Genomic DNA, 25,818 nt, shown 5'->3' on the forward strand with positions numbered 1-25,818 from the left:
AAACCAACATCTTCTCATTACTTTATTTTCCAGATCAACAGACTGGGCCACAGCAACGCGTGGCAGGGGACAGCTAATCTGTATATATAATAAAGAAGAGTGTTTGTTTGTATGGGAAGGACAGAGGTGCGGAGGGCGGAAGGTGTTTGTGCCAGCGTTCTGATTGGCTGCCGCTGTGGTGCTATTTGCATATGGTCTCTGATTGGGCAGCTTCAATAGGAGCCCCTGGTGGAGAAGCGGGTTCATGGCAGAAACGGGGCATGACAGAAGGAAATTTGCATATGGTCTCTGATTGGCCAGCCTCAAATCCAACATTCCGAGATGACAAAGAGAGGAAAGGAAAGGCCGGGGGCTGGGTCAGAACACTCTCAATACAGACCGAAATTGGCACACAGAGCCCCCATCACCCACTCGACATCCTACCGCAGTTTGGAGGAGTATGAACCATGGATGATGGGACTTGCAGTACCACCACTCACATTCTGAGACCGCTGTTAACCTCATCCAATGACTGATCAGGACCAAACTTCGCACAGAGACCTCTCATGACCCACTTTATGTCCTGGTGTGGTTTGGCCGGGGATGGACCATGGATTATGGGACTTGCAGTACCTTTGCTCAGTTCTTGAGACCACTGCAACCCTCATCCAATTACCGATAAAGACCGAACTTGGCACACTGAGTCTCCATGACGCACTCTACATCCTGGTGATGCTTGGAGGAAATGCACCATGGACGATGGGACTTGCAATACCTGCACTCCCTTCCTAAAACCATTATAACTGCAAACAATGATGGATCAGGACCACAATTTACACAGAGAGCCCGCATGACCCACTCTACATCCTGGTGCGGTTTGGAAGAAGTTGACAATGGATGATGGGACTTGCAGTCACTTCACTCACTTCCTGAGACCACTGAGACCCTTACCAATGATTGATCAAGACCAAACTTGGTACAGAGAGTCCCCATGACCCACTCTACATCCTGCTGTACTTTCGAGGAGGACAGACCATGGATGATAGGACTTCAAGTACCTCCACTCTCTTCCCAAGAGTGCTGCAACCCTCATCTAATGTCCGAACAAAACCAAACTTGGCACACAGAGCCCCCATGACCCACTCTACATCCTACTGCGGTTTGGAGTAGGGCATACCATGGATGATGGAACTTGAAGTACCCCTACTCGCTTTCCGAGACTGCTGCTACCCTCAACAATGACTAAACAACACCAAACTTGGCACATAGACCTCTCATGACCCACTTCACGCCATGGTGTGGTTTGACTGTGGATCGAGCATGGATTATGGGACTTGCAGTATCTTCGCTCAATTCCTGAGACCACTGCAACCATCATCCAATTTCCGATAAGGACCAAACTTGGCACACCGGGTCTCCATGATGCACTCTACATCCTGGTGCGGTTTGGAGGATGATGCACCATGGACGATGGGACTTGCAGTTCCTTCACTCACTTAGTGAAACTACTGAGACCCTCATCCAATGACTGATGAAGACCAAACTTGGCACACAGAGCCCCCATGGCCAACTCAACATTCTGGTGAGGTTTGGGAGAGAACAGACTATGGATGATGGGACTTCAAGTACCTCCACTCACTTCCCAAGACTGGTGCAACCCTCATGTAATGACCAATCAAGACCAAACTTGGCACACAGAACCGCCATTATCCACTTTCTCTAATAACCCGGGCAACGCCGGGTCCCCAAGCTAGTATATATATATAAATAAAAATGTCATGTTTGTTTGTGGGATTAACATAACTCAAAAACCACTGGATGAATTGTCACGAAATTTTGACACAAGACACCTCTCAGGCCAACGAGTGACCATCACTCCTAAAAACACTGGAAAATACAGCAGAAGAGACTCAAAAAGCCAAAAAACAGAAAAATACATTACAACGCATGCGCAAAACCACATATGTACACAAACACACATGTATACACATATACACAAATATATACCGAAATATATACACACGTATATGTACACACAAAACACATACACAGAAAGGGGAAAGAAAGGAAGGAAGGTGAGAAGGAGGGAGAGAAAGAGGGAAAGAAGGAGAGAAGGAAAGAAAGAAAGAAAGGTAGAGAAGGAAGGAAGGACAGAAGGAAGGAAAGAAAGAGGGAGGGAGGGAAGGAAGGAAGGAGACATGGAAGGGTGGAACCAAAGAGCAAAGGAAGCGAGAAAAGAAACAGGTAGAGAAGGAAGAAAGAAGAAGGGAAAGAAAAAGAGGGAATGAAGGAAAGAGGGAGGGAAGGAGAGAAAGAAAGAAAGAAAGAAAGAAAGAAAGAAAGAAAGGAAGGAAGGAAGAAAGAAAGAAAGAAAGAGAGAGAGAGAGAGAGAGAGAGAGATGTAGGGAAGATTGGCCACAGCAATGCTTGGCGGGTACAGCTAGTATCTATATAAATAGAAATGTAATGTTCGTTTGTGGGATTAACATAACTCAAAAACTACTGGACAAATTGCCACCAAATTTGGCCACAAGACACCTACTAACCCAAGGAGTGACCATCACTCAAAAAATTGATTTTGTCATTTGGGAGTTGTAGTTGCTGGGATTTATAATTAACTTACAATCAAAGAGCATTCTGAACTCCACCAATGATGGAATTGAACCAAACTTGTCACACAGAACTCCCACGACAAACAGAAAATACTGGAAGGGTTTGGTGGGCGTTGATCTTGAGTTTGGGAGTTGTAGTTCACCTACATCCAGAGAGCACTGTGGACTCAAACAATGACTGATATGGACCAAACTTGGCACAAATATTCCATATGCTCAAATATGAACATAGATGGAGTTTGGGGAAAATAGACCTTGACATTTGGGAGTTGTAGTAACTGGGATTTATAGTTCACCTACAATCAAAGAGCATTCCGAACCCCACCAACGACAGAATTGGGCCAAACTTCCCAAACAGAACCCCCATGACCAACAGAAAATACTTAAGGCTATCCATTCACCAGGGCAAGAAAACATAATCAAAGCCCTCCTGACAAAGAGCCATCTAGGCATATAGATAGATAGATAGATAGATAGATAGATAGATAGATAGATGATAGATAGAGATAGATAGATAGATAGATAGATAGATAGATAGATATGTTTCACACATACACACACACAGTATCATTGATTTGAAAGGGACCCCTAAAGAACGACAATGTTGATGTTCCAGAGGAGGCAAAGCAGATCATCTTCACATCAACACTGACAAAGAAACAGCAAGAAATACTGTGTACCCACAAGCATAAAAAATTACATATATTAGAAACCAACACTTTCTCATTACTTTATTTTTCCAGATCACCAGGCTACAGCAACGCGTGGCAGGGGACGGCTAGTGTGTGTGTGTGTATGTATGTGTGTATATATATATATATATATATATATATATATATATGTATATAATTTGTAACTTCCATCTACTCCTTGATGGTCAGTTTGATCTTCATACTCATTGTCTTATTTATATTCCTTTACTGTCCTCAAACCGATACTCATGTAACTCGAACGACCTCTCTTCTTTTGTGTATTTGTCCTCTATTAGATTCTTAATTCTAGTTTTAGTTTAGTTTTAGTTTTTAAAATGATCTTTTACTAGGTCCCAGTTTGTCTTTTTTTTTTTTTTGTATCCCTTGGTTAGGTGTTATCCAATATGTTAATCTGTCTATATTCATTATTTCCTTTCTCAACAAGCAATAATAAATAATAAAACTTTATTTATATACTGCCCTATCTCCTTGAGAGTACTCAGGGTGGTTTCCAACATAGGGCAAAACATTCAATTGCTAAACAACACAAAAACCATACCAAAATAAAACATTATAAAACATAAACACAATCCTATTAAAACAATCACAAACATTTAAAAGCCAGTTTCAATTTTACTCCATCAAAAATTTTTTTATTTGAGCATCCCTTTTCTAGACTGAACATGGAATATATTTTCAGGTCTGGTGTGCAGCCAGCAAATCCGCTTTCCTGTCCTGGAAATACACGCTAAGACACACACTTCCATTCTTAATTGTGAATATGCAATCTTATTCATCATTTGCTGTGTATGTCTTAGAACTGGCTTGGAAAAAATTAAATTAGGCAAAGCTTAAAGGATTGCAGTGTCAATTCAGAAGCCTCTTATAAGAGATGAAGAATATTCCCTGGAGATGGAAATGTGAAAGAAGGAAAAACTTAAGCCAAAGACATGTTGGCAAAGGGATCCTTTAATTATAATATTATCCTTTTCTTTCAAATCTTTAGTAGAAGAGGGTGCTAAAAAGAAAGAAGAGGCCCAAGATAGAGATGGTTGGGTTTAATTTTCTTGGCAGAGTAAAAGGTAGATAAATTTACTTTCTTATTTTGAAATATCCTTGTTTGATAAAAATATTGGTTCAAAACTTGTTTCAGATGTAGGGGGCGCTGGTGGTTCTCTTCTTCCTAAAAACACTGGAAAATACAGCAGAAGAGACTCAAAAAGCCAAAAAACAGAAAAATACATTACAACGCATGCGCAAAACCACATATGTACACAAACACACATGTATACACATATACACAAATATATACCGAAATATATACACACGTATATGTACACACAAAACACATACACAGAAAGGGGAAAGAAAGGAAGGAAGGTGAGAAGGAGGGAGAGAAAGAGGGAAAGAAGGAGAGAAGGAAAGAAAGAAAGAAAGGTAGAGAAGGAAGGAAGGACAGAAGGAAGGAAAGAAAGAGGGAGGGAGGGAAGGAAGGAAGGAGACATGGAAGGGTGGAACCAAAGAGCAAAGGAAGCGAGAAAAGAAACAGGTAGAGAAGGAAGAAAGAAGAAGGGAAAGAAAAAGAGGGAATGAAGGAAAGAGGGAGGGAAGGAGAGAAAGAAAGAAAGAAAGAAAGAAAGAAAGGAAGGAAGGAAGAAAGAAAGAAAGAAAGAGAGAGAGAGAGAGAGAGAGAGAGAGATGTAGGGAAGATTGGCCACAGCAATGCTTGGCGGGTACAGCTAGTATCTATATAAATAGAAATGTAATGTTCGTTTGTGGGATTAACATAACTCAAAAACTACTGGACAAATTGCCACCAAATTTGGCCACAAGACACCTACTAACCCAAGGAGTGACCATCACTCAAAAAATTGATTTTGTCATTTGGGAGTTGTAGTTGCTGGGATTTATAATTAACTTACAATCAAAGAGCATTCTGAACTCCACCAATGATGGAATTGAACCAAACTTGTCACACAGAACTCCCACGACAAACAGAAAATACTGGAAGGGTTTGGTGGGCGTTGATCTTGAGTTTGGGAGTTGTAGTTCACCTACATCCAGAGAGCACTGTGGACTCAAACAATGACTGATATGGACCAAACTTGGCACAAATATTCCATATGCTCAAATATGAACATAGATGGAGTTTGGGGAAAATAGACCTTGACATTTGGGAGTTGTAGTAACTGGGATTTATAGTTCACCTACAATCAAAGAGCATTCCGAACCCCACCAACGACAGAATTGGGCCAAACTTCCCAAACAGAACCCCCATGACCAACAGAAAATACTTAAGGCTATCCATTCACCAGGGCAAGAAAACATAATCAAAGCCCTCCTGACAAAGAGCCATCTAGGCATATAGATAGATAGATAGATAGATAGATAGATAGATAGATGATAGATAGAGATAGATAGATAGATAGATAGATAGATAGATATGTTTCACACATACACACACACAGTATCATTGATTTGAAAGGGACCCCTAAAGAACGACAATGTTGATGTTCCAGAGGAGGCAAAGCAGATCATCTTCACATCAACACTGACAAAGAAACAGCAAGAAATACTGTGTACCCACAAGCATAAAAAATTACATATATTAGAAACCAACACTTTCTCATTACTTTATTTTTCCAGATCACCAGGCTACAGCAACGCGTGGCAGGGGACGGCTAGTGTGTGTGTGTGTATGTATGTGTATATATATATATATATATATATATATATATATATATATATATGTATATAATTTGTAACTTCCATCTACTCCTTGATGGTCAGTTTGATCTTCATACTCATTGTCTTATTTATATTCCTTTACTGTCCTCAAACCGATACTCATGTAACTCGAACGACCTCTCTTCTTTTGTGTATTTGTCCTCTATTAGATTCTTAATTCTAGTTTTAGTTTAGTTTTAGTTTTTAAAATGATCTTTTACTAGGTCCCAGTTTGTCTTTTTTTTTTTTGTATCCCTTGGTTAGGTGTTATCCAATATGTTAATCTGTCTATATTCATTATTTCCTTTCTCAACAAGCAATAATAAATAATAAAACTTTATTTATATACTGCCCTATCTCCTTGAGAGTACTCAGGGTGGTTTCCAACATAGGGCAAAACATTCAATTGCTAAACAACACAAAAACCATACCAAAATAAAACATTATAAAACATAAACACAATCCTATTAAAACAATCACAAACATTTAAAAGCCAGTTTCAATTTTACTCCATCAAAAAATTTTTTATTTGAGCATCCCTTTTCTAGACTGAACATGGAATATATTTTCAGGTCTGGTGTGCAGCCAGCAAATCCGCTTTCCTGTCCTGGAAATACACGCTAAGACACACACTTCCATTCTTAATTGTGAATATGCAATCTTATTCATCATTTGCTGTGTATGTCTTAGAACTGGCTTGGAAAAAATTAAATTAGGCAAAGCTTAAAGGATTGCAGTGTCAATTCAGAAGCCTCTTATAAGAGATGAAGAATATTCCCTGGAGATGGAAATGTGAAAGAAGGAAAAACTTAAGCCAAAGACATGTTGGCAAAGGGATCCTTTAATTATAATATTATCCTTTTCTTTCAAATCTTTAGTAGAAGAGGGTGCTAAAAAGAAAGAAGAGGCCCAAGATAGAGATGGTTGGGTTTAATTTTCTTGGCAGAGTAAAAGGTAGATAAATTTACTTTCTTATTTTGAAATATCCTTGTTTGATAAAAATATTGGTTCAAAACTTGTTTCAGATGTAGGGGGCGCTGGTGGTTCGATTCTAAAGTCAATTCCAATTTTTACAGAAAAAAATGTTCAAAACTTTTCGAAACTTCCGAAACTTCCGAATCCTTTCGTTAATGGTTTGAAAGTGTTATTTCCCATTTCATTGGGTGGTCTTTACTTTGAAAGTAGTTGTTTTACTCCAGGAGCAGGGAAAAGCAAGCAGAGGAAATTCACCCTTCTCTGGTTTATAACTCACTTCTCTGGCTTGAGCCAGAAGCAGGGGGGGGGGTGCAATCTGGAGGAAATTCGCCCTTCTCTGGTTTATAACTCACTTCTCTGGCTTGAGCCAGAAGTGTGTGTGTGTGGGGGGGGGGGGGGGGAGCTAATTGGAAGAAATTCACTGTTCTCTGGTTTATAACTCACTTCTCTGGCTTGAGCCATAAGCGGGGGGGGGGGGGGGGAAGCAAACGGGAGGACATTTAATTCACCCTTCTCTGGTTTATAACTAGCTTCTCTGGCTTGACCTGAGGCCAGGGACCAGAAGAGAGGGAAAAGCTGAATCATTTCCAACTCACTTCCTGAGTCGGAAAAAAAATGGCGAGACTAGCTTCGGAAGGGCAAGGGGACTTTTGGTTTCCTAAAAAAGTTCGAAATCTCTTCAAAAAGTTAATCTTTCCAACTTTATTCTGAATAACGAAGATTCCAACTATTTATTTGTCGTGTCAGGGCAACCAGTCAATTATATTACATTTCTAACAGAACAAAGCAAACAAACAGACAAAATACAAAATTTGTGAGTTTGGTAGTTGATTAAATGTCCTTTGACCAGTAGCTGGCCACTTGGAGTGCTTCTGGTGTTGCTGCAAGAAGGTCCTCCATTGTGCATGTGGCAGGGCTCAGGCTGCATTGCAGCAGGTGGTCAGTGGTTTGCTCTTCTCCACACTTGCATGTTGTGGATTCTTTGTGGCCCCATTTCTGAAGGTTGGCTCTGCATCTTGTAGTGCCCAAGCGCAGTCCGTTCAGCACCTTCCAAGTCACCCAGTCCTCTGTGTGCCCAGGGGGGAGTCTCTCATTTGGTATCAGCCATTGGTTGAGGTTCTGGGTTTGAGCCTGCCACTTTTGGGCTCTCGCTTACTGAGGTGTTCCAGCGAGTTTCTCTGTAGATCTTAGAAAACTATGTCTAGATTTAAGTCGTTGACGTGCTGGCACCTCCGGTGGCACAATGGGTTAAACCCTTGTGCCGGCAGGACTGAAGACCAACAGGTCAGTAGTTAGAATCTGGGGAGAGTGTAGATGAGCTCCCTCTGTCAGCTCCAGCTCCCCATGCAGGGAAATGAGAGAAGCCTCCCACAAAGATGGCAAAATGTCAAAACATCCTGGCATCCCCTGGGCAATGCCAGAAGCGACTGCGGTTTCTCAAATCGCTCCCAACACGAAAAAAAAAGTCACAGACCCAACCTCGGGAAGATGATGTTACTCTGAAATAAGATAATGCCATGCCGTGCTCATAATATAAGGGGTGAGGGCTAAGAATAATGGCATAGCATCATGCATTTTCTTTTTGAGAGAAAAATATATTTCCAGGGTGGGGAACTTGCCTCCTCCTTCATTTTATTAGATTCGTTCATACGCAACAGATAAATTCATTTGTAAAGTACTGCTGAAGTAGACAAAGCTGCCGGAAAAAAAAGGAGGACAACCTGCTTTCTTGATCCCTGCCCTCCTTGGCTGGTCATCCAGGGAGAAGATGCAATTAGGTTTCAAATACAACACATTATCAATACATCTTTCAGGGAAGGGAATTTTCTATCCTCTTTTTTTTTTTTAGAAGCAGTAGATAAACCACTGCTGAAAAACCCTCCTTTGATACCCCGAGACTTAATAAGTACAGACCAGTCTCTAACATTCATTCTTTTCTCTTTTTTTGAAAAAAATTAACTTTTTAAGCTAGTTCTCAAGCCAATAACACAAGGCTCATAAGATTTCCAAATCCAAATTAGCTTAAAAAATAGGTATGTAGTAGCCAGTAATGAACTACATTCAATTATCTCCAAAGTCCTAGCAAGCTAAGAATAGAAATTTGGCCCAGATTGTTCCCTTTTGGAGACTGTCTGCCAACATTACTGGAGCAACCTTTTTGCCAAACCCAGCTATATCTGAATCAAAGTCTGGACAAGGTCTTAAATCAGCCAAAATCTGATCTGTTGCTCAAGCAATCCAGACAGTTCTCTTACACCGATTCTAATCATTTTATCAAGAGAAGGAAATTTGAGAAACTGACAATTGGTATTTCTGAGCATGTCATCACACACAATAAACACGAGAACAACCCAAATAGAGTAGACACTAAGTGTTTTGTTCAAAGTCAGGTTAGAGATTAAAGCTTTAGAATGCAATAAGATGCATAAAACTATGTTGTCATCTCCAAAGGCACCACTTAGGGCAGGAGTTGGAATTTAGTGGGAATTTAGCCTATCTTTGTGACCGTACTATGAACCGGCTCAGGCTCTAAGATCCAGTAAAGGGGGGGGGGGGGGTCCTCTCGTTCTCACTACCTTTGCAAGCATGGCTGGTGGAGACGACGGAGAGGGCCTTCTCGATGGTGGCCCCCTGACTTTGGAACACCCTCCTCAGGGAGATTAGGCAAGCCCCAATCTTCAAGAAGGGAAAAAAGGATGACCCAAACAATTACCGTCCGGTCAGCCTCACGTCAATACCAGGCAAGATTCTGGAAAAGATTGTTAAGGAAGTGGTCTGCAAACACTTAAAAACAAATGCAGTCATTGCTAATAGTCAACATGGATTTATCAAAAACAAGTCATGCCAGACTAATCTCATCTCTTTTTCCGATAGAGTTACAAGCTGGGTAGATGCGGGGAATGCCGTGGATGTAGCGTACCTTGATTTCAGAAAGGCCTTCGACAAGGTTCCCCACGACCTTCTGGCAAGGAAACTAGTCCAATGTGGGCTAGGCAAAACTACAGTGAGGTGGATCTGTAATTGGTTAAATGGATGAACCCAGAGGATGCTCACCAATGCTTCCTCTTCATCCTGGAAAGAAGTGACGAGTGGAGTGCTGCAGGGTCCCGTCCTGGGCCCGATCCTGTTCAACATCTTTATTAATGACTTAGATGAAGGGCTAGAAGGCAGGATCATCAAGTTTACAGACGACACTAAATTGGAAGGGATAGCCAATACTCCAGAAGAGAGGAGCAGAATTCAAAACGATCTTGACAGATTAGAGAGATGGGCCAAAACTAACAAAATGAAGTTCAACAGTGACAAATGCAAGATACTCCACTTTGGCAGGAAAAATGAAATGCAAAGTTACAGAATGGGGGACGTCTGGCTCGAGAGCAGTACTCGTGGACAACAAGTTAAACATGAGCCAACAATGTAATGTGGCGGCAAAAAAAGCCAATGGGATTTTGCCCTGCATCAATAGGAGCATAGTGTCTAGATCTAGAGAAGTCATGCTACCCCTCTATTCTGCCTTGGTTAGATCACACTTGGAATATTGTGTCCAATTCTGGGCACCACAATTCAAGAGAGATATTGACAAGCTGGAATGTGTCCAGAGGGCGACTAAAATGATCAAGGGTCTGGAGAACAAGCCCTATGAGGAGCAGCTTAAGGAGCTGGGCATGTTTAGCCTGAAGAAGAGAAGGCTGAGAGGAGATATGATAGCCATGTATAAATATGTGAGAGGGAGGAGCAAGCTTGTTTTCTGCTTCCCTGGAGACTAGGACACGAAACAATGGCTTCAAACTACAAGAAAGGAGATTCCACCTGAACATGAGGAAAAACTTCCTGACTGTGAGAGCCGTTCAGCAGTGGAACTCTCTGCCCCGGAGTGTGGTGGAGGCTCCTTCTTTGGAAGCTTTTAAACAGAGGCTGGATGGCCATCTGTCAGGGATGATTTGAATGCAATATTCCTGCTTCTTGGCAGGGGGTTGGACTGGATGGCACATGAGGTCTTTTCCAACTCTTTGATTCTATGAGTCTATAATTCTATGATTCTAAGGCCCAAAGGAGTGTCAGGATCACCAACAGGCGAGAGAACGGGGCTCGGGGCCATAGGAACGCCTTCATGTTGTCCAAAGGGTATTAAATAGGCTGTTTGAACATGCCTCAGTGTCAGAGCAACTTCCCGCTTCATCCAAGAGACTTTGGATTTATCTTGCAGTTTTCATGTTTACGTTTCAGGACTTTGTCATGTTCTCATGGGACTTTGCCTTGCCTGTGTCTTCATGGATCTTGTTTGCCTAAGTTACCTTGGATTGATCTTTTGAAATATACTTTTGCCTTCTGAACTTTTTATCTTTTATTGCAATAAACCATAAAGATTATTGCTGGTGTGTTCTTTGGTGTCTCAAGCAAGGTGATCTTACCGTGAGGTGCAACATTATTCCCAATTTTGTCATCTGAAATGACAATGTTCTGTCACAACCACTTTTCTGCTCTTGCCAGAATCATATCTTTGCCCAAAGTCCACATTTCCATCTCCTCTGTCTTTCATTCCCATTCTCCTTCCAACTGCTCCCTTGCCTGTAAATATAACATGAAGTAGGCTTAGGCTGTTTCTTTTGAGGTTTACAATGGGGATAAATAAATGCCCCAACTGTGCAGCAGGCTTCAGAAGTCATCCATAACCATTTTAAAAGTAGGAAATGAAAAAGAATGGCATATCCAGAGGAAACTCATTAAGTGCCACATAATTATAGAGTAGGTTGGGAGATTTGTTAATAACCTATTCACTCTAGCTGACTTTAGAGAGGTTTCTTTCTTTTCTCCTCTGAAATGAAGTATTTTTGATACAAGATGCACCAAGCTGAGCCATTGATGTTATGCTGACTGATCCCCAGACACTAATAACCAAGAGTTATGAATGTCTCTGTGTGACCTAAGCAGACGGTGGAGGTTTACCCAAAGAACATCCCGCCACCCTTATTGCTATTTGGCTTCAGTTGTAGCAATTATTTGTGTTTTTCTCAAAACTGCCCTTGGAGCTATTTGTAGCACTTCTCTGATGTTTTCTGTGGTATACAGATGGTCTGGATAAAACAAATAATATTCTCAATGGTCAAATTCAGTTAACATGATAGGAAGTCATGATCATTACCAGGATGGAAATTAGCTGCACAAGCTCCCACCTTTCCCCCACCGATACAGTCACATAAGGAGGAAACTGGAAGTTTTTGCTTCCATTTTTGATTAAACACATCTTGTCATTCCTCAAAACCTAACAATATGGTTGATTTCAACTAAACAAGCCAACTTTAAATCTGGGCGTTACTCTTCAACACAGCATAATAAAGATTGGGTTGTTGTAGGTTTTTTTGGGCTGTATGGCCATGGTCTAGAGGCATTCTAGTGGATGTGGCTCTTAATGAGACATGCCGCATTATCACGGGGTGTCTGCGCCCTACACCACTGGAGAAATTACACTGCTTAGCCGGTATTGCAACACCCGACATCTGCCGGGAAGTAGCAGCCAATAGTGAAAGGACCAAGGCAGAGACGTCTCCAGCTCATCCCCTGTTTGGGTATCAGCCAGCACGTCAACGACTTAAATCTAGACATAGTTTTCTAAGATCTACAGAGACACTCGCTGGAACACCTCAGCAAGCGAGAGTCCAAAAGTGGCAGGCTCAAACCCAGCACCTCAACCAATGGCTGATACCAAATGAGAGACTCCCTCCTGGGCACACAGAAGACTGGGCGACTTGGAAGGCACTGAACAGACTGTGCTCTGGCACCACGAGATGCAGAGCCAACCTTCAGAAATGGGGCTACAAAGTGGAATCCTCGACATGCGAGTGTGGAGAAGAGCAAACCACTGACCACCTGCTGCAATGCAACCTGAGCCCTGCTACATGCACAATGGAGGACCTTCTTGCAGCAACACCGGAAGCACTCCAAGTGGCCAGATACTGGTCAAAGGACATTTAACCAACTACCAAACCCACAAGTTTTGTATTTTTCTATTTGTTTGCTTTGTTCTGTTAGAAATGTAATATAATGGACTGGTTGCTCTGACACGACAAAAAAAAAAAAAGAGGCATTCTCTCCTGACGTTTCGCCTGCATCTATGGCAAGCATCCTCAGAGGTAGTGAAGTCTGTTGGAACTAGGAAAATGGGTTTATATATTAGGCCTGGGTAACAACGGAAAAATTTGTTTCTAAAATCGATTTGTATTTGGGGTTTTTTTTTGTTTCGATATTTAAAATAATTACAAAATTTTCCTTTTAAAAAGTTCGATATTTACGAAATTTCGTAAATGGTAAAAAATTAACGAATCGATTTCCGAAACAATAACGAATCGATTTGTTAATGGCGGACGCGACCGCGAAATATGCTAAAAAACCTCCAAAACCTTCTGAAGCTTCCCTCTCCCTCTGTTGTTGACTGTTGGTGTGATATTATATTTTTTTTTTCACTAATTAAACCATAAAACTGGCCCAGACATGCGGAAATAATAACGAAACGACCTCAAAACAATAACGAAACGAATACAATATCGAAATACGAAGCATTTACAAAATGTTTTTGAAAATTCGTTTTTTTTAATAATTGCTCCAGAATGGTTCATTATCGTTTTGTAATTGAAAAAATTAACGAATTATTAACGAATTACGAATTAACGAAACGAAACCGCCCAGCCCTATTATATATCTGTGGAATGACCAAGGTGAGACAAAGGACTTTTGTCTGCTGGAGCTAGGTATTAATGTTTCAACTGACCACCTTGATTAGCATACAATGGACTGACTGTGCCTGGAACATTTTGTTGAGAGGTAATTAGATGTCCTTGTTTGTTTCCTCTCTGTTGTCATGCTGTTGCAATTTTAGAGATATATAAACCCTTTTTCCTAGTTCCAACAGACCTCGCTACCTCTGAGGATGCTTGCCATAGATGCAGGCGAAACATCAGGAGAGAATGCCTCTAGAACATGTCCATATAGCCCGAAAAAACCTACAACAACCCAGTGATTCCAGCCATGAAAGCCTTCAGCAATACATAATAAAGATTAACCACAATTTAAGGCTCAGAGGTGAACTGTGACAAATGAAAAATTAAAGCAAAAAACGATTACTCCTGGTCATACCATGAGGGGAAGAAATAGAGAATGGTCAAAAGGTAGTAAAAGCTACACATGTTGCTGCACATTTCATTCTAAGGCTAACATGCCAGATTGACATAAAGAGAGGAAATTACCTCGTAGAACAGTGGTTCTCAACCTGTGGTCTATGGACCATCTGTTGTGACTCAGCTGGAATCAGAGAGTGTTTCTGTTGCGGATGATGGGACTCAGGTTCACAGTTTGGTTCAAAATGTCCCTGTTATAGACAGTGAAGAAATGCAGTTTCCCATAGTAAGGCATGAGAGTGTTGATACTGAAAATAGCCAGGTGCAGTTTGACTCAGAGAAGGAGGACAGCTCTCAGCCTGGTTCTCAGTCTGATAATGAGCAAGCAGGAAAACAGACTAATACTAACGAACAGACTGACCTTGACGATATGGGAACTTTAGATTGGGCTGACAGGTTGGAATTCTGAATTCGAAGGAGTGAAAGGATAGCTAACAAGAGGGAGGCCAGAGGCCAGAGAAATGCCTTCATGTTTTGCAAAGGGTATTAAACAGTGTGTTTGAGACCAGATCTTTGTCAAAGTAACTTCGCGTTTATCTAAGGAGCTTGCCTAAGCTAGGCTGCATGATCTTGCAGCTTTGTCATTCATGGTTCAACAGTGACAAATGCAAGATACTCCACTTTGGCAGGAAAAACGAAATGCAAAGATACAGAATGGGGGACAATGCCTGGCTAGGGAGCAGTACGTGTGAAAAAGATCTTGGAGTCCTCGTGGACAACAAGTTAAACATGAGCCAACAATGTCATGTGGTGGCAAAAAAGCCAATGGGATTTTGGCCTGCATCAATAGGAGTATAGTGTCTAGATCTAGGGAAGTAATGCTACCCTTCTATTCTGATTTGGTTAGACCACACCTGGAATATTGTGTCCAATTCTGGGCACCACAATTGAAGAGAGATATTGACAAGCTGAAATGTGTCCAGAGGAAGGCGACTAAAATGATCAAGGGTCTGGAGAACAGGCCCTATGAGGAGCGGCTTAAGGAGCTGGGCATGTTTAGCCTGGAGAAGAGAAGGCTGAGAGGAGATATGATAGCCATGTATAAATATGTGAAAGGAAGTCACAGGGAGGAGGGAGCAAGCTTGTTTTCTGCTTCCCTGGAGACTAGGACGCAGAACAATGGCTTCAAACTACAAGAGAGAAGATTCCATCTGAATATGAGGAAGAACTTCCTGACTGTGAGAGCCGTTCAGCAGTGGAACTCTCTGCCCCAGAGTGTGGTGGGGGCTCCTTTTTTGGAAGCTTTTAAACAGAGGCTGGATGGGGGTGCTTTGAATGCAATATTCCGGCTTCTTGGCAGGGGGTTGGACTGGATGGCCCATGAGGTCTCTTCCAACTCTTTGATTCTATGATTCTAAAGGTTTTCCCTGACATTAAGTCTAGTTGTGTCTGATTCTGGGGGTTGGTGCTCATCTTCATTTCTAAGCCAAAGATCTGGCATTGCCGTAGACACGTCCAAAGCCATGTGGCCAGCATGAGGTTTTTAGTAAATAAAAAAATAGTCTCCCTCCCTCGTTCAAGGTCAATCCAGTCACTTCAAGGATACCATCCATCCATCTTGCCCTTGGTCGGCCCCTCTTCCTTTTTCCTTCCATTTTCCCCAGCATCATTGCTTTCCTTTCTTCTCATGATGTGGCCAAAGTACTTCATCTTTGCCTCTACTATCCTTCCCTCCAATGAGCAGTCGGGCTTTATTTCCTGAAGTATGGACTGGTTGGATCTTCCGGTGGTCCAACGCACTCTCAGAACTTTCCTCCAACACCAGTATCCCATCTACTAAAACTTTAGTATCCCAGCTACTAAAACCAAAAACTACAACTTAAACATTTTTTAAATATTTGATTTGGGACTACACATTAGATGATATATCTGCTTCTTTGGTCCGGAATGGGAGCAGATCAAAGAGGGTGGGAGAGGCGATTAGGAGACCAAGATCTGCTAAAGTGCATGGAAACAGCAGTGCTATCTTGGAAGAAATTTTCAACAAATACAGGAGGGAAATGAGAATAGAGGAGTGAGCAAGGGGAGAAAAATAACTGAAGAGATGGCTATAGAAAATATCTGTCTTGCCAGAAAACTTCATTAACCACCTGCAGCAGGTGCAAATTGGTTGCTCTCTTGGAAGAGCTATAGCTATGGATTGTGTGTCCTTAATGCATCAGAAAACAGGAGGACTTCTTGGATAGAATACAGGGAGAGCTGACCATACAAAACCAACAGGGAAAAGTGCCATGGAAAATGTAGTGGCCCGTAACAGTGCAGAAACACCCTGGAGTAAAGCCAGTGTCAGGAGCAGAGTATACAAAACAGATTCAGAATCCCTACAACTAAACATGTGAATAGTACCAGTGAACATGTTCAAACAGGAAAATTAGTAACAAGGGATACTATCTGCTAAAGAAGGAGTCGAGGTAATCAATTACAAGAAGAAAAGAAAGATGCTGGTGGTTGGTGATGAATTGCTCAAGGGTAAGGAGGCATTTGTGTGCCAGCCTGATAGGATGAATTGGGAAGTGTGTTGTCTTCCTGTAGCATGTATCTTGATGTCTAAACTCATCAAAAACACAGATCATAACACCTTTTCCTTATTCATGTGGCCACTGATGACACTGCCAAGAACATCTTTGGGCAGATCACCTCTTGACTATAGACCTCATCAGACGGGCTTTTCATCTCAAGAACAGAGAAGCATCCCGAGCTCTAAGTATCACATGGGAAGGAATCCCACTGGAGCATTGCAACACACCCAAATACCTGGGAGTCACTCTGGACCGTGCTCTTACCTACAAGAAGCACTGCCTGAACATCAAGCAAAAAGTGGGTGCTAGAAACAATATCATACAAAAGCTGACTGGCAAAACCTGGGGATCACAACCAGACACAGTGAAGACATCTGCCCTTGCGCTATGCTACTCTGCTGCTGAGTACTCATGCCCAGTGTGGAACACATCTCACCATTTTAAAACAGTGGATGTGGCTCTTAATGAGACATGCCGCATTATCACGAGCTGTCTGCGCTCTACACCACTGGAGAAACTACCCTGCTTAGCCGGTATTGCACCACCTGACATCAGCCGGGAAGTAGCAGCCAATAGTGAAAGGACCAAGGCAGAGACATCTCCAGCTCATCCCCTGTTTGGGTATCAGCCAGCACGTCAACGACTTAAATCTAGAAATAGTTTTCTAAGATCTACAGAAACACTCACTGAAACACCTCAGCAAGCGAGAGTCCAAAAGTGGCAGGCTCAAACCCAGAACCTCAACCAATGGCTGATACCAAATGAGAGACTCCCCCCTGGGCACACAAAAGACTGGGCGACTTGGAAGGCGCTGAACAGACTGCGCTCTGGCGCCACAAGATGCAGAGCCAACCTTAAGAAATGGGGCTACCAAGTGGAATCCACGACATGCAAGTGTGGAGAAGAGCAAACCACTGACCACCTGCTGCAATGCAGCCTGAACCCTGCCACATGCACAATGGAGGACCTTCTTGCAGCAACACCAGAAGCACTCCAAGTGGCCAGCTACTGGTTAAAGGACATTTAATCAACTACCAAACTCGCAAATTTTGTATTTTTTCTGTCTGTTTGTTTTGTTCTGTTAGAAATGTAATACAGTTCACAGGTTGCCCTGACACGACAAATAAATCAGAAGGACTAAATTGCCTGCCCTATTATGGTCCTACTCTACTTGCACCATGGAGTCTGTCCACTCCCAGCCTGCGATGTCACAGTTCCTCAAACTGTTGGATACGTGGCGAGTGGCGCCACTTATATGTAGAACTGTAAGTTGCAGGATTTGAACTGTTGTATCATGCCCGATTTTGCCTTTTTATCCTGTAAATGTATAGTTGGATTGATTGGTTATTTATAGCTATCAATCAATGTTGTTTGCATCAGTTGAATTGCTCCTCCTGCTCAATTGTTTGACCCCACCTCTTCCTAGAGAGCAGGACAGTGTTTCCTTTTCCATTCCACCATCAAACTTTCTATCAGATGGACGTGAGAGAGAGACTTGGCTCTGAAACCCTTGATTAAGTTACCTCTCAGCACCAATTCTAAGGTTCTTACCCTTGAGACTTATGCTTCATGTTCAGATCAACCTGGACGATGTTGAGAAGTCTCAAGCGCCTTCAAACCAGTTCTTTGGCATCAGAGGAAGGCTTTGTGCCTTCAAAATATAGGCCATTGGAATTGGGGTTGTGATTATTCCGATATTCACAGCCATTGAGAAAGAGGGACCTGGAAAAGCTTCTCAGCTGCAAAACTCCTTGGACCCAAGACAACCAGAGACTGTAATGCATATTTTATTTTCCCCCTTTGAAACTTCCAGCTTATAGCCTTAAAGAGATAACTCTTTGTGAACAATAAAATCTATTTTGAGTTATCTACAGTGTTTTGGTCCTTGGGAGTTCCAGTTTTCCTAAAGGAGGGCAAGAAGCAATCCGCTGGGGGAAAGATGCCACATCCATGCCTCTTTCACTAAGAGTTATAGCCCCCAGGCACGACGGCACATGGATTATAATTTGAAAAAATATATATGAATGAATTCCTACACAACAGCACAACAACAGAAAGGAAACAAACAAGGACATCTAATCACCTCTCAACAAAGTTTGCTCTAGGCACTGTCAGGCTATCAAATGCTAATCATGGTGGTCAGTTGAAACATTCACATCTAGCTCCAGCAGACAAGAGTCCTTTGTCTCACCCTGGTCATTCCACAGATATATAAACCCCTTTTCCTAGTTCCAACAGACCTCACTACCTCTGAAGATGCTTGCCATAGATGCAGGCAAAACGTCAGGAGAGAATGCCTCTAGACCATGGACATATAGCCCGAAAAAACCTACAACAACCCAGTGTTTCCGGCCATGAAAGCCTTCGACAATACGTAGTGGGGCTTGCTTCTCTTGAAGTCTTCAGAAAGAGTTTGGACAGGGAATTACTGGAGATGCTTTACCTGGAAAACCTGAATTGAGCGGGAGGTTGAACTCCATGCCCTATGAGTCCACTGCTAGGTCTATGACTCTATCAATAGCATACTAGAATTCTCCCATTCCACAACTGTGTCAGGAAATATCCAGCTATATCTATTCTTGGAAATATATTTTAAACTATGGTTTCCAGTGGTTCTCAACCTGGGTCCCCAGGTGTTTTTGGCCTACAACTCCCAGAAATCCCAGCCAGTTTACCAGCTGTTAGGATTTCTGGGAGTTGAAGGCCAAAAACATCTGGCGACCCCAGGTTGAGAACCACTGGTTTATACTTTGCCTTTTGGTTTATAGAGATTTTTATCTTCTCAGTTTTCCAATAATTAAATTGATCAAAAGTTTCAAAAAAGAAAACGTAAACCCTGAATGGTTGTTGTTCATTCGTTCAGTCATCTCCGACTCTTCGTGACCTCATGGACCAGCCCACGCCAGAGCTCCCTGTAGGCCGTCACCACCCCCAGCTCCTTCAAGGTCAGTCCAGTCACTTCAAGGATGCCATCCATCCATCTTGCCCTTGGTCAGCCCCTCTTCCTTTTGCCTTCCACTTTCCCCAGCATAGTTGTCTTCTCTAGGCTTTGCTGTCTCCTCACGATGTGGCCAAAGTACTTCAGCTTTGTCTCTAGTATCCTTCCCTCCAATGAGCAGTCGGGCTTTATTTCCTGGAGGATGGACTGGTTGGATCTTCTCGCAGTCCAAGGCACTCTCAGAACTTTCCTCCAACACCACAGTTCAAAAGCATCGATCTTCCTTCGCTCAGCCTTCCCTAAGGTCCAGCTCTCACATCCGTAGGTTACTACAGGGAATACCATAGCTTTGACTAGGCAGATCTTTGTTGCCAGTGTGATGTCTCTGCTCTTTACTATTTTATCGAGACTGGACATTGCTCTCCTCCCAAGAAGTAAGCGTCTTCTGATTTCCTGGCCACAGTCTGCATCTGCAGTAATCTTTGCACCTAGAAATACAAAGTCTGTCACTGCCTCCACATTTTCTCCCTCTGTTTTCCAGTTGTCAATCATTCTTGTTGCCATAATCTTGGTTTTTTTTATGTTTAGCTGCAACCCAGCTTTTGCGCTTTCTTCTTTCACCTTGATTAGAAGGCTCCTCAGCTCCTCCTCGCTTTCAGGCATCAGAGTGGTGTCATCTGCATATCTGAGGTTGTTAATGTTTCTTCCAGCAATTTTCACCCCAGCTTTGCATTCATCAAGCCCCGCACATCGCATGATGTGTTCTGCATACAAGTTAAAAAGGTTGGGTGAGAGTATGCAGCCTTGCCGTACGCCTTTCCCAATCTTGAACCAGTCTGTTGTTCCGTGGTCAGTTCTGACTGTTGCTACTTGGTCTTTGTACAGATTCCTCAGGAGAGAGACAAGGTGGCTTGGGATGCCCATCCCACCAAGAACTTGCCACAATTTATTATGATCCACACAGTCAAAGGCTTTAGAGTAGTCAATGAAGCAGAAATGGATGTTTTTCTGAAACTCCCTGCCTTTCTCCATTATCCAGCGGATATTGGCAATCTGGTCTCTGGTTCCTCTGCCTTTCCTAAACCCAGCTTGAACATCTGGCAACTCTCTCTCCATGTATTGCTGGAGTCTTCCTTGCAGGATCTTGAGCATTACCTTACTGGCATGAGAAATAAGGGCCACTGTACGGAAGTTGGAGCAGTCTTTCGCATTTCCCTTTTTTGGTATGGGAATATACGTTGATTTTTTCCAGTCTGATGGCCATTCTTGTGTTTTCCATATTTGCTGGCATATGGCATGCATCACCTTGACAGCATCATCTTTTAAGATTTTAAACAGTTCAGCTGGGATCCCATCGTCTCCTGCTGCCTGAATGGTGGGAAGGGGTAATCCTTAACAGTTAAAAACATAAATTATGATTGTTGCTAACAGAGGCAATTTGGGTTCATCATTCAACATTGTCAAGTTTCGGTGATGTGCCTCCTCATACAACTCAAGAAAGGAGAATACGGGACGAGAAAATGTACAAGAAGAAAGTCAATTTCCTTCAATTTGTTGTTCTCTGTTCTTCCTCATACTCTAAGCTCCTGATATCATTTCAGAACATGCCTGAGTGGCCGCATGGCTCATTGCCATGGATACCAGAAGTTCCAAATATTTTCAAGCCCAACCTGATGGTTTCCATTAAAACTCCCATTTCCTCAGGAATAAAAAAAAAATACAGTGCTTCCATTTATATACAAACAATGACAAACCACATTATCTTAATCTCATTCACTCGGGTCATGCCCACACAATGAATCATCTCCCCCACCCCCATTATGTTAACTGTCCCTTCAGTGGCTGCACTGATTTCTTGGACTAATGTAACCAAGTCTGTTCCTTGTACTCAAACGGCTGAGCAAAATATCTGGAAGACTAGATACAGATTCCAAGAAATGATAGCATCCTGCTTCAAAACATGGACTTCCACCCCCAAAGCTGGCGGGAAGACACATCATCTTGTTTTATGCTGATGATGATGCTGTTTTTTCTAGAACACCCATTGGGCTCAAAAGAGCTCTGAGAGCATTAATACAACATTGCAACGCAGATCAGCTCCAACTTAATTACAATAAACCAAAATCATGGCTTTTGCTAAAAGACCCAGGAGTTACTCTTGGCGCATAGACGGTCATAAAATTGAACAAGTCACATGCTTCAAATATCGAGGTGTAGTCCTTCAGTTTAACCGTAGCAGAAGAGGTCATGGAGATCAAGTAGCCAACACTGCGTAGAGGAGCTCAATTGCCATTCTTAAATATCTTAAGTCAAGAGGGGGTCACTTTACACTGGCAGCACTCAAACTGTTTGAAGCGAAATCATTAGCCCAACACTTGTATGGGGCTCAGCTGGGCCCCTTCCCCAGTTTTGCCCCATTAGAGCTGGTTCAGTCAACGTTTCTGAGATCGGCCTTGCAGGTACCTGAATGCCACCCTGCAACTACAGACGGGCTTTATGAGGGTTGAGGCCAGGGTGTGATTGGCCATACTCAACCTCTGGCTCAGACTATCCCGTGCACCCCTTGGTCTTGCCCCACTAACCATGGAGGATGACTTGGAAGCAGGCGGTAGCATCCAAAATCTCCTCATTGGGATTTCCTCTAGGTCTACTATTCGCTATGGGTTACAATAAAGCCAAAGCGCTTATTAAACAACGTATCACAAACACAGATTGCCAACTAGATCTGGCCTCGGTTCCATTCTTCCTTATCAACAAAAACAGCAGATATCTTGCCTCCCCTATGGTACATTTAACCAACGTAGAGGTTCCTATTAATCGAACGGCTTTCACCCTGGCTCGATGCCACGCTCTCCCATCAGCTGTACTCAAAGACCGCTACTGGAAGATCCCTTTCCCAGAGAGACTCTGCCCCTGTGGCTCGGGTCATGTAGAAACAATAGAACATGTGCTCCTTCAGTGCCCGTTCTACAGGGATATCCGTGCCAGGCTTATCTTACCTCTGATATACAAGCACCCAGGCCATTCAGGACAATTTTATACCTCCCTCCTACTTGTAGATACTAATTCAGCTGCAACCTAAAATGTTGCAAAGTTCTGTGGAGCAGCATACAAAATCCGTCAGGGGATGACTAGTCCCAAAAGTTAACTGTGTGTCCAGTAACTATCTTCCCTGAATCTATAATTTGCTGATGGACCTGTGCATTGTATGTTTTTACCCTGTTTCCCCTTCCGCTCCCTCACCCCTATTGTGCTTCAGTATTTATATTTATATTTTTAATGTACCAAGTTTGTATGAAACTGTGACTTCGATTTCCTGTGCTGGTCTGTGACCGAAATAAATGACTTGATTGATAGCATCCTGGAGACATGTATAGTTTCCTTCTTCTTGGCCAAAAATAGGTTTTTCTGAATGTCCCCCTTGCATAAAATGTTTACTAATTCATATTATAGTTGTGGGATAAACATACATGCAATAATACTTCAGCATGATTTGGGGGAAAAACTGATTCAGGAAGATCCTCCACTTTGTTCTAGTAAAGGTTGTTTCTTTCCAATTTTCGGACATGCGGTTCTGAGATGTTTGTATTATTATTTTGTAATAAAACTTGGACTGAAACTTATTCCTGACCCCAATACATTGCGGCATAAAAATTTGCCTTTTTGCCAGTGTTGATGTTGCTTGAAATGTCCAAAAAGACAAACAAAAGTAATCTGTTTTAATTTTTACATATTTACATATTCACACATGTTCTCATTCATGTTTTGCTGTCATCAAGAGAACCTTTCTTGTGGATGAGAACATTTATGAATGGGTTGTTGTAGGTTTTTTCAGGCTATATGGCCATGGTCTAGAGCAGTGTTTCTCAACCTGGGGGTCGGGAACCCTGAGGGGGTCGTGAGGGGGTGTCAGAGGGGTCGCCAAAGACGATAAGAAAACACAGTATTTTCTGATGGTCATGGAGATTCCATGTGGGAAGTTTGAGCCAATTTTATTGTTGGTGGAGTTCAGAATGTTCTTTTATTGTAATGAACTATAAATCCCAGCAACTACAACTCCCAAATGTCAAGATCTATTTTCCCCAGACTCCACCAGTGTTCACATTTGGGCATATTGAGTATTCGTGCCAAGTTTGGTCCAGATCCACCATTGCATGAGTCCACAGTGCTCTCTGGATATTGGTGAACTACAAACTCAGGATCAATGCCCATCAAACCCTTCCAGTGTTTTCCATTGGTCATGGGAACCAAGTTTGGTTCAAATCCATCGCTGGTGGAGTTCAGAATGCTCTTTGATTATAAGTGAACTATAAATCTCAGCAACTACAACTTCCAAATTACAAAATCAATCCTCCCCCAACCCCACTAGCATTCACATTTGGGTGTATTGGGTATTTGTGCCCGGTTTGTTCCAGTGAATGAAAATGCATCCTGCATTATGATTTATAACAGTAGTAAAATGACTGTTATGAAGTAGTAACAAAAACAATATTATGGTTTGGGGGTCACCACAACATGAGGGATTGTATTAAGGGGTCATGGCATTAGGAAGCTTGAGAACCACTGGTCTAGAAGCATTCTCTCCTGACTTTTCGCCTGCATCTATGGCAAGCATCCTCACTACCTCTGAGGATGCTTGCCATAGATGCAGGTGAAACGTCAGGAGAGAATGCCTCTAAACCATGGCCATATAGCCCAAAAAAACCTACAACAACCCAGTGATTCCGGCCATGAAAGCCTTTGACAATACATTTATGAATATTTGTGACATTCCCATTGGGCCTTCCAACTTTCTCACACTCTCACGTGTTTCGAAAGGCTGGATTGGCACTCGCCCCTTAAGGAGGTATGCAAAGCAACCTTGCAGCAGCTCTGAGACTAACTGAAAGACATTGGCAGCAGAAGCTTTTGTAGACTGAAGTCTACTTGTTGAAAGCTGATGCTATCAACTTCTTTCTTTCAGCTAGTCTCAAGGGTGCTACAAGATTCATTTACCTACTGATCCAAAAGTAACACAGCTTCAAACTGTGTCCTTGAGGAAGGGTCAGACAGTCTGTCTGAGAATATCAGCCTCTATGTTCCAGAGAAGCTAATACTCAGAGGCACAGTTATGCTCAGTAGTTATTAGTCTCCCGCACTTCATGAATTGGTCCTCCACAGATAGTCTTATTCATGCATTTTTCAAACTGTCTCACACCACATGAATGAATAGGGATCCTTTTAGGAAGAAGCACAGCACAGGTATGTAGGTGAGAATCCAGCCCTGGAAAAACCTGTGTTAAGACACTTCCGTGACAAGTAGCCAACACCCAGGCAATAGTACCAACATGACAAATTGTCTTGTGGCATCTTAAGACAACTAACTGTTTTACAATAACAAAGTTGCTTTGAACCTATGGATGGGGGGGGGGGGCTTTCATCTAGTCTACGCAATTTGATGGTACAAAAAGTTGGTTAACCTTCAACTTGCTCTGGAAGCTTTGGTGATCACATCTGTAGATAGGAACAGACCACGAGGTGAAGTGAACAAACCCTTCACAAAATTAGTCACTAGCTTCTTTCGGAAATATTGTTGAGTGAAAAAAATGACTTACCCAGAAAGCACTCCCAGGACGAGGTTGAGAACGAAGAATGATCCAATGATGATGAGTGGGATGAAGTACAGCCAGTTCCAGGTGGCTCCTAAGGCATCATTGGTCTGAAAGAAGAAGCCGCCAGAAATAGCAGTTAAGTAAAGCTGCAACACATTTGCCTTGGCATAAATACTAATGTTTGAACTACAGTATATTTCCAGGTGTATAACACTGTTTGTGGGAATTATTTGCTGCTTCGCTCTTGCCTATCTGTGCATAAAAGTGAACAAAGCTAAAGAATACAAACAATCCCTTTTAAAAAAAGGACACATACTGGAAGTATCAAAAGGATGATGAGGTACTTCAGAACTCTGTGCTAAATAGAGTTGAGTACTGAGGTACTTCAGAAGTCTGTGCTAAATAGACTTGCACCGGGACTGTGGCGCAGCTGGCTGGGAGTCAGCTGTATTAAGATCACTACTGACCAAAAAGGTCATGAGTTTGAAGCTAGCCCGGGTCGGAGTGAGCTTCCGAACAATTTGTGTAGCTTGCTGTCGACCTTTGCAGCCTGAAAGATAGTTGCATCTATCAAGTAGGAAATTTAGAAACCGCTTATGTGGGGAGGCTAATT

At 42.4% G+C, this 25,818-nt stretch overlaps 1 protein-coding gene across 7 annotated transcripts in view; it reads right to left on the reverse strand.

The window, feature by feature from the left end:
* CACNA1E (calcium voltage-gated channel subunit alpha1 E) overlaps nt 1–25,818 on the reverse strand; it is a 575,426-nt gene that overhangs the window by 236,145 nt on the left and 313,463 nt on the right. For all 7 annotated transcript variants that reach the window (XM_067467631.1, XM_067467628.1, XM_067467632.1 and 4 more), the window contains exon 8: nt 25,209–25,312. In XM_067467631.1, the coding sequence (XP_067323732.1) occupies nt 25,209–25,312 (104 nt within the window). The remainder of the gene's footprint in view (nt 1–25,208; nt 25,313–25,818) is intronic.

Source organism: Anolis sagrei, chromosome 4 (genome assembly GCF_037176765.1).
Source record: "Anolis sagrei isolate rAnoSag1 chromosome 4, rAnoSag1.mat, whole genome shotgun sequence".
Classification (NCBI taxonomy): Eukaryota; Metazoa; Chordata; class Lepidosauria; order Squamata; family Dactyloidae; genus Anolis; species Anolis sagrei.